At 40.6% G+C, this 10,368-nt stretch overlaps 1 protein-coding gene across 3 annotated transcripts in view; it reads right to left on the reverse strand.

The window, feature by feature from the left end:
- Positions 1 to 1,539: 1,539 nt before the first annotated feature.
- The window catches only part of ERRFI1 (ERBB receptor feedback inhibitor 1), a 15,035-nt gene continuing 6,206 nt past the window's right edge, over positions 1,540 to 10,368 (reverse strand). Inside the window, exons 2-4 of one of the 3 annotated variants that reach the window (XM_017498329.2) lie at positions 5,290 to 5,487; positions 5,105 to 5,181; positions 1,545 to 4,199 (exon numbers count right to left, since the gene is read on the reverse strand). In XM_017498329.2, the coding sequence (XP_017353818.1) occupies positions 3,013 to 4,199; positions 5,105 to 5,181; positions 5,290 to 5,414 (1,389 nt within the window). In that variant the 5' untranslated portion in view covers positions 5,415 to 5,487 and the 3' untranslated portion in view covers positions 1,545 to 3,012. Of the gene's footprint in view, positions 4,200 to 5,078; positions 5,182 to 5,289; positions 5,488 to 10,368 lie in introns of those variants that run through there. The other 2 variants (XM_037727821.1, XM_037727822.1) reach the window with 2 other exon arrangements.

Below are 10,368 nucleotides of genomic sequence, written 5' to 3' on the forward strand. Positions count from 1 at the left end.
GATGGAGTCTGGCTCTGTTGCCCAGGCTGGACTGCAGTGGCGCCATCTTGGTCCACTGCAACCTCCGCCTCCCATGCTCAAGCAATTCTCCTGCCCCAGCCTCCAGAGTAGCTGGGATTACAGGCGCCCACCACTGCACCCCTCTAATTTTTGTATTTTTAGTAGAGACGGTGTTTCACCATGTTGGCCAGGCTGGTTTCGAACTCCTGACTTCAGGTGATCTGCCCACCTCAGCCTCCCAAAGTGATGGGATTACAGGCATTAGCCTCTGCACCCGGCCCACTGTCCTCTTAAATCACATCACCTTCCTCTCCTGCTTAGGATCTTTGATGCACCTACTACCCTTTTCCAGGCCTCTTCTACTCCTGACAGCTGCTTTCTGGAAAGCTGCCCAGCTGTTTCCTGCTTCAGGGTCTCACACATCATCTGCCAGTAACACACCTCCCTGCTCACTCCTCCTCCCTCAGCTTCCATTCTGACCCTTCAGAGCTTAACACCTCACAGGTCCCGTTATCTGTCCTCATTGCTCCCACTGTTCATTACTTTTTTATTTAGCACTTAATATCAGATGTAATCATAATTACATGATCTGCTTTAAATTCCATAAGGGAAGGGGATGTGTTTTCGCAGGATCCAGCCTGGGGCTGGGATTTAACAAATGTCTGTTGACTGAATGTCCCAAGCCTGTGTCTTCATCTATAAAATGCCTTTAGATGACACAAACAGTTCTCGCGTATGGGGTCCTATGTACCAGATACGATGGTTTATATGCAGTTGTCAGAGTAATTCCCACCTCTCCGCCCATTTTACCAATGAGAAAACTAAGGTACGGGGATTTTAAATAATCAGCCTCACACAGAATTGGAAAGAGATAACCTGAGCCCCCACTCTTTACTCTGGAGAGCAGCAAGACAGTGCAGGTGCGTGGTGAAGGTCGTGGAGGGCACCCACCCTCTCCCAGGGGATAAAGGATAAAGGAGCCTGCAGAGGACAGTAAGGAGAACCAGGCACAGGGCTAGGTGACAAGGGACCAAGCTCACAAATAGCACTCCAGTCACTGCCTCCATCCAAAGGCTGCCAGGCTCCCATTTGTCCACTGTGGACTTGCCATCTCTGCGACAGGCCAAGGCACGCACAGATTCCTTGGGTGTCCTCAAAGAAGCAAGAAGCAAACCTGCCAAAGGGCCCAGAGTAACCAGGACCTAGTCCTAAAACTCAGCATGAGTCAAACCAAGTCTACACATCAGAACTGGTTTCTTCTGTCACATTCTCCTTGATGTGGACTCCCACCCCACAATGTCATTCTTTTGATAGTAACCCCAGAATCCAGTTCTCTTTCAGTTGTTAAAAGGTAAACACAAACAGCTCACTTCCACTATATACTTTCATAATATGTGAAAAAGATTGCACAAATTATTTTTCATTTTAAAGAGTTTCAAGAAATCATTAAACTTCAAAGAATCTTCTCTTGTGCTTAAAAATAATGCTGTCAAATTGTTTCATACACTTTATAAGAGTTTAGGCAAGAAACATTACTAATGGTGTCATAAATAAGTATTATAACTTTATTAAAATGAAAAGACAATATTCAAAATAATGCAACAAAATGAATAAAATCCTTTGTCCAATACTGTACACATAATGCAGAAATCAGTGCATTTTTCTTAAGCATGTTTTAACCTTCATTTAGTTCATACTAAAATATAATAAGCTTTAAATAGCTCAAATAATATTCAGCAGTTGAAACTGTAAACAGCTTGTTTAACTGTTAAAGAGAACATTGCAGTAATGTACCTCTGTTAGTGAGCACCTTCTCTTCTGTGCTTATCTACTCAAGATAAATACATTGAAGGATGTGAAAATAGGAACACAAACTATATGTCTCACTGCATCTGAGTGAAGCAGCCAGCTGTGAGAGTTTTCAAAGCAGAAAGATGCTGATGTGACCTCTGGAATTCAGACATACTGAGCTATTGGTCAGAAGTGTTTTACTTAAAAAGCAAACAATCCCCAGGAAATACTGAATAGGAACCAGCAACACAAGGCCAGCTTGTGTTGTATTTGTTTATTAATACAGTCTAAAAAAACAAAAGCAAAACCACAACACACATCCCCAAACAATAACTCTCAATCACATAGCTAATTGCTTCATTATTTTGTAAAACTGACATCCTAAACACTGGCATCTAGTATACTTTTCCATTTGAATCTAACGTACTGTCTCTAATAGGGCCCACACTATGACGAGCCACTTCAGTGGGTGGAGCTGTAAGGGAAAATTAGTCACTAGTTCTATTATCGTTTTATTTTTCAAGATGTATGACATGTACAGGTGACAATATGGTTGCCAAGTAAGCTGCTCTCCCTCCTTCAACAAGATGCAACATGAAACCTGGAAGTACGAGGCCTTGGGGTGATTTTTCACCTAGGTAGCTACACTCACGGTAAAGAATGGATACCCTGCCCTCCATGGAAAAGACTGCCTGCAAAAATAAATGAAACAAAATAGAACAGGCCTAAAAGCCAGAAATCTTCAAACTTATTAAACAAAAAAAATTTTTTAATGATTCTGATCTAAACAATACTGTATCATCTTCCATTTGCTCAATTTTCAGTCCATCAGGATTCCTTTCTCCAGCTTGAGTTTATTATTCTGAATATATATTACTCTAAGATAGTAACTGATGGGTTAACCTGCAGCTATGGTCTATGGTTATACTGCGAGTTTATATATAGGTATGTCACGTATGCGTATATAAAAAGCTTTCCCATCCTCCCCTCCCCACCATCACATCTTTAAATTATAGACTTGAAAGAATTTTTCCAATGCTAACAAAATCGGGGTTTCTCAGCAAAACAGCATCTCAACTGCTCTCTAAACCTTCCACATTAAGACAGAGTTCAACTATTTTATTTTGCAATTCAAGGGATTTTTCTGTGAACTTCAATCAAAATGGAAAACTGAGAACCGTTTGCTCCTATGTAACCTCTGCTGAACCATGGCCCCAAGGTCTAAGGAGAAACCACATAGGAGAAATGTTTACGCTTCACGTGGCCCCCCAGATCCATTTTTGTTTTTGAGTCCGGCTTCTCTGTGGCTGAAGCTATACTGCAGTGAGCAGGTAATGGCTGGATTTGGGCACCTGCATTTGTTTCTTCTGCTTCCCTAAAAAATTTTTCATATTTGTCCAGGTATGGTGGTCGCTCAGGTAGTAGGTAATAATGCGTTGAACTAACCTTCTTCCCATTCTCAATAATGGGCAGAATGCAAGGAATCTTATTGGCAGATCCTTCGCTGTTCTGTCTCTGCAGGGCTTTGCTGCTGACATACTTGGGATCAGGGGCAAAGCTCTGTGTTGGGGGCATGACCCCATTGAGGTAAGACGGAAGGCTTTTGGGACTCGGTGTGCGTGAGTTACTTGGTGACAAAGGTTCTCTTGGCGGTACTTTCGGAGGCCTGTCTTCATCACTGTAGGTGCTCGAAGTAACTTCTGCTGACCATCTTCTATAATCTGGCTTTACTGGCCTAGGAGGTATGGGAACTCTGGGGGGAACCTCAGGTTTGTCTTCATCGGAGTTAGGAGAAGCTCTGTGTATGCAACAGCTGGATATCTTTATGGCTGGCTTGTTAAAGGAGCCAGCTGGTCCCGAATGAGACCTTCTTAATCTTCGGTGGGTCTGAGGTGGAGGAGGATTCAGATCTGGGACACCTCCATTTTGGTCAGACACGTAGCTGAGGTCTGCTGCAGAAACAGCTGGGGTATCAAAATATGCATAGTTAATTTGTCCACACCCACGGAAGCTTCGCCTGCCAGGAACATCATATTTGAAATCAGAAAGTGTAGAGTCTTCTAAAAGGAAGTCTGTATCTGAGCTAGTTAGGAATTCCACCTCACAGTCTGTGTCATCCAGAGAGAGGGATTCAGAGATTGGCAATGGTGGAAGAGGCCGAGAACCCCGTTCACAAAGCGGGGCACAGGGGAAAAGGGAAGAGGAGTTTTTGATGGGTGTCAGTGGAGGAGTGGAAGCACAAACCCCATCCACTGTGAGTTTCTTAAAACCACATACAACTCGATCCTCTTCATGTGGTCCCAAATTTTCACTTGGGGGAATAAGAAGAGGGGGCAAGCTGGTCTTTTGAGATGGACCATTTTCTGCAAAGCAGTGGCCATTCATCGGAGCAGATCTGGAAGCGTGCCCTAGAATGAACAAGAGATGTTAAGAAAAGATCCACAATCCTCTCTCCACCTGTGTGAGGAGAGTGCCCCAGCTACCTATGCTTCCACAGCTTTCTTCAACTGTGAGTGAAACACCTGACTGCTGTCACCCTGAAAACAACCATGCAACCACCACAGGTGTAATTAGAGACCAGAAGGTTGTTACCGCACATGGTATGGTTCAAAGAACAAACTATCTCTTCTATCTCCCTCGGACAGGTGCACAATGCACACCCACACATCACAGGCAAGTTTTGTGACGTGTGCAAAATTCGCAGAAGATGAACAGCATATAATTTACATGATACCATACGATACAAGCCTTGCCACTGAAGACATGTGACAACACTAGGCACGCAGGGTACCAGTGAGATAAGACCAAGTTGTTACTGCTAGCACATCATCATTCGTGAGTGAATGGACTTGCCTGCAATGTGTTAAAGTCACACGCAGCTCTTGACAAAGATACAAGGAACATAATATTCACATTAAACAGATTATTTTCTAAGTTTTGAGGAATATTTATACTGTTTTCATATATTACTGTCAAACATGCATTCAATACTAGTAAGAAAGGTGGGAGGTCTTGTCTAATGTTTCATGAAGTAAAGTATGCATCATAGCTGAAATGAGAATTGATTCTTGATTTTAGAAGATAACATGTCCACAAACAGTCCTACTTAGGAATCAGTGACCCAGGAAGGAGGCAGAGTACAATAGCTTAAGAAAAACACAGTTATCTTCTGAATCTGTTGCCACTAGGGGTCAGGCTGTTGTTGGAAATAATTCAGGTTTCCTCATTTAAAAAAATAATGCTGGTGCACAAACCAACCTGAATCCAGACAGTTCTCAAATGCTTACCGTGATCAGATTTTCAGAATACATACCAAGTGGTATTAGGCGCTCCTGAGCAGAAGGGTTCAGATCATAGGCCATGGTTATGGGGTCAATATTTAAAAAGTTGCTGAAAGGAGGAAGATACCTTGGTCACAAACAAAGAGCAATCATAGCCTCTCTCATTTTAGTATTGCACATTCATCCAGGTTACAGCAGCATGACATCCGCTACTTACTTTGTAAACTCACTGCGACTGCTCCAGCAGGTCTTCCTCATATTCCCCATGACTTGGCCATTATGTAGAAATCCAGTTTTTAATGGGACTCTGATCTCCTGAGCAGCAATTCCTGCTGTTGACATTGTGCCTTATTCTGGGACATCTCCAAACCGGTGAGGCCCAGGCATTTAAAAATCAACCAGTAGCTTTCATTCCCTAGGGGAGGTAGAAGAGAGGAGGGAATAAAGAGAACAATTCAGAAACACCTCCATTAGGACAGCCTATTACAGCAAAGCTAATATGAGAGAATTTGGGGGGATGCTGAATAGAAAATTTAGTTGTGGACTTTCACTTAATTCTAACACCTAATTCTTGCATCTCATGAGGGTACTTAAATGTAAACACTAAAAATAATTTTTGTGTAAATGCGAATCCAAAAGACATGAAATGTTTGCGTGAAATGAGAAATAATCTATTGCCAGCAAAAGCAGACCTCCTACTGCAGAGCCAGATAGCTGCACAACAAATCACACTCGCCTGCCAAGGCACAGACCCTCCCCTAACCTCTTAAACCAGCTTTCCAAGCCACAGCTTCACCAGGCATGAAGCACCAGGGAATCTTGCTAATTTTTCCCAAGCTAAAAAAGTAATTTAAGAAACCACTGTATTTTATGCTGCAGAACTAATATTCACTAAAACCCAATGCTGGAATTAAGCAAGAGTTGCTACAGTATCGGCACCTGACTACCCTAGGGTCTAGCATTTATTTGGATTTTGTATTTCAGGGTTGGTCAAAGGAAGACAAATTATCCAGTTACTACTTGTTCAAGCAACAAATAGTAATGGATGAAGATACTAATTTCCATTATCCTGTAAAAATCAAGTTCTGCAAGATTACTAGCTTCAGTGGAAGCCTGGGAGAGCTTCCTCCCACCCTTTTAAAGACAAACTTAAAGGGACATTCTTTACATTCTCCTTTGTGAAATGTAACTCATAACTTGCTTAGCTGCAAGGCATGGATAACAAAGGCTAAGTACATTTTTCTTAAATTAGCAGTTCCTCAACTTTAGGACTCCTAACCCCCCTTGTCGGATGTTACATGTCTGGAGTCTCTATGGCCCCTTTTTCACTTTCTTTTTTTATTATTTGTTACATAAGGGTTAATCAGCATCAGTCTCTGCTGTCTTCAGATAGCCAAGTTTACTTATGATAAGTTTACGGTTTTTTCCTTAGGCACCAGGACATTATTTGTCAACCATCTGTATAACACTGACCCCTTTTGGGGCATGTACATATACACACTATAACACATTCTCATTCTCTAACTAAATATTAATAAGGGATTAGCACAAATACTATGTGCACACCTACTGAGTGCTGGGCACTGCAAGGGACTGAACATGACTATGACACATTTGCTGGGGCGAGAGGTACACAGGTTTTTGTTGTTTTTTTTAAATTGCTCAGCAACTTCCAATCTATTATTTACAAATCTGTCACCTCCCACTAGACTGTAAGCTCAGGACAGAGGCACACTGTGTCTCAATCACCTTTTAATAATCAGTACCTGGAACATTAGTAGGTGCTCAGTAAGTGAATGTTTGTTGAATGAATGATTGTATAATACCATCTAATTATCATAATCAGTATCAACTCAATATACACATTGTGTAAGGCAAAGGGTTTTTTTTTAAAAAGCTAAAAACCTTTTAAAAATACTATGCAAGTGTTTATTAATATTTTCACATTAAAAAGGAACACAGTGATAGTAAAGTTCTACAGGTTAAAGATTTCAGGAACATAGAGAAGGATGGATCCAATGCCTGGTTCTCTGCATTTTACCCTTCCACAGTCAGTTGTTCTGATATACCAGGCAGAGATTTTATGATAGAGTTACAATATTATTTCAGATAGTCAAGCATTATTTTTCTTTAAATCAATCTCTCAAACATATGATAAAGAAAAGAAAACATTCTGTCATTTAAGAATTCTAAATTATTGGGAGGTCTTTTGAGGACTGGTTTTCAGATTACTGAAATGAAGCAACTGTGTTATCTACCATCAAGCTATAAAAAATTTAAAAACCAATTTAAAAATATTGCTAGCCTCTCCCTCTGTGTACTTAGCCCAGTGGTTTCTCGAACTTTTTCTAAGCATTCTACAAGCACTGGCAAGACTATGAGGAAAGTATCTGTGGTAATATAAAAATGAAAGGCAAGATAGGAAGAAGAATATGGTATTTAAGTAGTTCGAAAGCACACGTTTGAAGATCGCTCATCCAGATTACAGGAAAACGCTGCAGGGGATTCTGGAGGCCCAACCCCCACCTGTCTGCAAGCCAACAAGTACTACTAGTAATTACTGTGTGTCAGCCTCCTAATGCCATCTAAATCTTAGCTTGCAACAGAATGATTGTGTAACTATCGCCTCTGCAGAAATTGCCTTGGAATTCTAAACTTACATTTCAGTGGTCACTTAAAATTATTTATATGTTCTAGAAAAAGTTATTTTTTATTCATTGTTTCTATCACCTACTTGTTAGCTTTCTTAAGAAAAAAATTTTTTTAGTATAAAAAGAATTGTGTTCACTAAGCCAGCTCACTTCTGACCACAATAGTGTCTTTGTGTATTCATAGAAGGTGACCTGCCTCTAAATTTCAATGGGGAATTGTGAATGGGCCATGTTATGAAACTGTCCGAACTTCCTACTTGCTAGCATGGGAGATGAGGGGGGCAATATAACTGCCATGTTCTCTTCTTTTGGAAAATAACTTTAAACTCAACAAGGGCAATGTACTACAGGTTTGGAAGCAAGCTTTTAAAAAAATGTTCCTCTGATTGTAAACTGAGGGTATGAAACCCCCTGAAACTCTTTTTCTATCTTTCTAAAAACCTTCCAGTATTCAGTACAAATGAAAGGGGGGGAGGAAATCAATCAATTTTACCAACCTCAAGCTAAAAAGAAACAAAATCTTCCCAAGTGAAATTTAATGCTGCAGTTGTTCACATTTGATCTGTTTTGCAACTCATTAGGAAAACTGCAAAATGTACCTATGCGGGAAAATCAATATCTAAAAGCGAATGTTAATCCAGGCAGCGTGGTTTAGACGAGGACCCAAATAACCTTAGGCATAACTTTTCCAAGCCTCATGAGCTATTTCTAGCCTTTCTGGTGGGTCTAAAATGCAGTGAAATACCAAATTTCAGATGTGAACCATCTTTTTCTGTTAACATAACTTGATTCTTTTTCAAATTCAAGGGAAAAATGTAACCCTAAAATCATTTGTTTCTTGAGGTTATCCTTTTATTAATCCACTTCTATAGCTTCAACTCACAGCTCCTGAATCAATGACTCCAGCCTGGCTCAAGCTTCAGCTTTGCATTTCCTATTGTCTGGTGATTATCTTTCCACTTGGATGGCCCTCTGGCATCTCAAACTCTACAAACCAAACTCCTCCTTTGACTTCATACTCCATCCCCTCCCCAAACCAGTTCAGGGTCTAAGAGGATCTTACTTCTTTCTTAAGGCACCATTTTTAACCTGATGTCATGTACATTCAATTGCCGACTTCTACACTACTTTTACCTGGTTTCTCAAATCTTGGCTTTCCATTCACAGGCATCCTTCTTCCTGGGGTCTGGAAGTATGCAACCCATTCTACACACCACTACCAGGTCAATACCCCTCAACAACAGCTCAAACTGAGATCTGCTGCTGCTTAAAAAAACTTCAGTTTCCCAAATAAAACCTCCTCAGCCTGGCACTTAAGGCCTCCACAATATAAACCTAATCTATATCTTCAAGCTCTTTTCGATTTTCCCCAAATCTGCTAGAATTTGATTTATCCTTTAAGGTCAATTCCACGCTACCTTCTCCACGAAGCCACTCCCTTTTATGAAACACCAGAGCAGTGGCTCTCCGTTCTGGGCCCCACTTCCCCTTCGACCCTTCAAATCATCTAGGACAGAACCGATGTCCGATTTATGCTTTCTCCTTGTAGATCTTGGCGTCATTCATGTCTATTATTTACTAAATGGATACTGAGAAAATATCCATCTCATTTTTAAAAAATGATTACACAAAAGATTCACATATACTGTGGGTCAGTGAAGAGCTCAGGGAAAAAGCAGATTTATAAAGGAGATACCTAATGTGTGCTGGAGTGAGGCGACTGCCCAATAATAATGTAACAAGCCTACGCTATGTAACAGGAAGGAATTTTTATTAAATTCATTCCAGAATTCAAAGTAGACAGTTTGTAGACAGAGTAAAAATTATAAGCTTCAGTGGTTAACAGTATGGCTTTCTAAACTGGTTTCTGTTACAGCTTATTGACTTGAAGCAATTGGTGGGGGTACTTTGTGAAAACAGTGTTTTACCTTCTCTTTAAACACTATTCCTTCTAGGCTGTGTTTTTGCTGCTAAATTTAAGGTCATTTTCATTTTTCTTAGTGACACCAAAAAGGACACTGCACTTTCTTCATTAAGGTGAAATCACATGACTTTAGCTTGAGGATAGTCTCTTTGAAACTGTTTAAAAAAAAAAAAAAAGGAACGTACGCTACCTTAAGGCAGTAACCTAGATATGCTTACCTTGCCACCAGATCTCATTAATAATCTCAGAAGCCATCCATGGGAGGAGGAGGGGCACATTTTTGTCATACAACTCATCCAGTTCTGCCCAGTGCTTCCTTATTTAAGAGTGTGATGTAATTTCCTCCTTTCAATCTGGTTCTAGAACCTGATTTCTGTTTATTCAGGGTGATAAATGGTCTTTTCAGTTCCATTTAAGAATTACCTACATTAAGTACTTCCATAACCAGGGAAGATAATAAGGTAACTAGATTTAGAGGCAAAATTGATAAAAAGAAACTGATTTAGGAACATGACAAACTCCATAATTTTAGATCTTCCCCAAATATGCCAATCTCTGCTTGGTAAACCAATGTTTATGTTTACTTAAAAAAAAATGTCTAAGGCCGGGCGCGGTGGCTCAAGCCTGTAATCCCAGCACTTTGGGAGGCCGAGGCGGGTGGATCACAAGGTCAAGAGATCGAGACCATCCTGGTCAACACGGTGAAACCCTGTCTCTACTA

Source organism: Cebus imitator, unplaced genomic scaffold (genome assembly GCF_001604975.1).
Source record: "Cebus imitator isolate Cc_AM_T3 unplaced genomic scaffold, Cebus_imitator-1.0 Scaffold240, whole genome shotgun sequence".
Lineage (NCBI taxonomy): Eukaryota > Metazoa > Chordata > Mammalia > Primates > Cebidae > Cebus > Cebus imitator.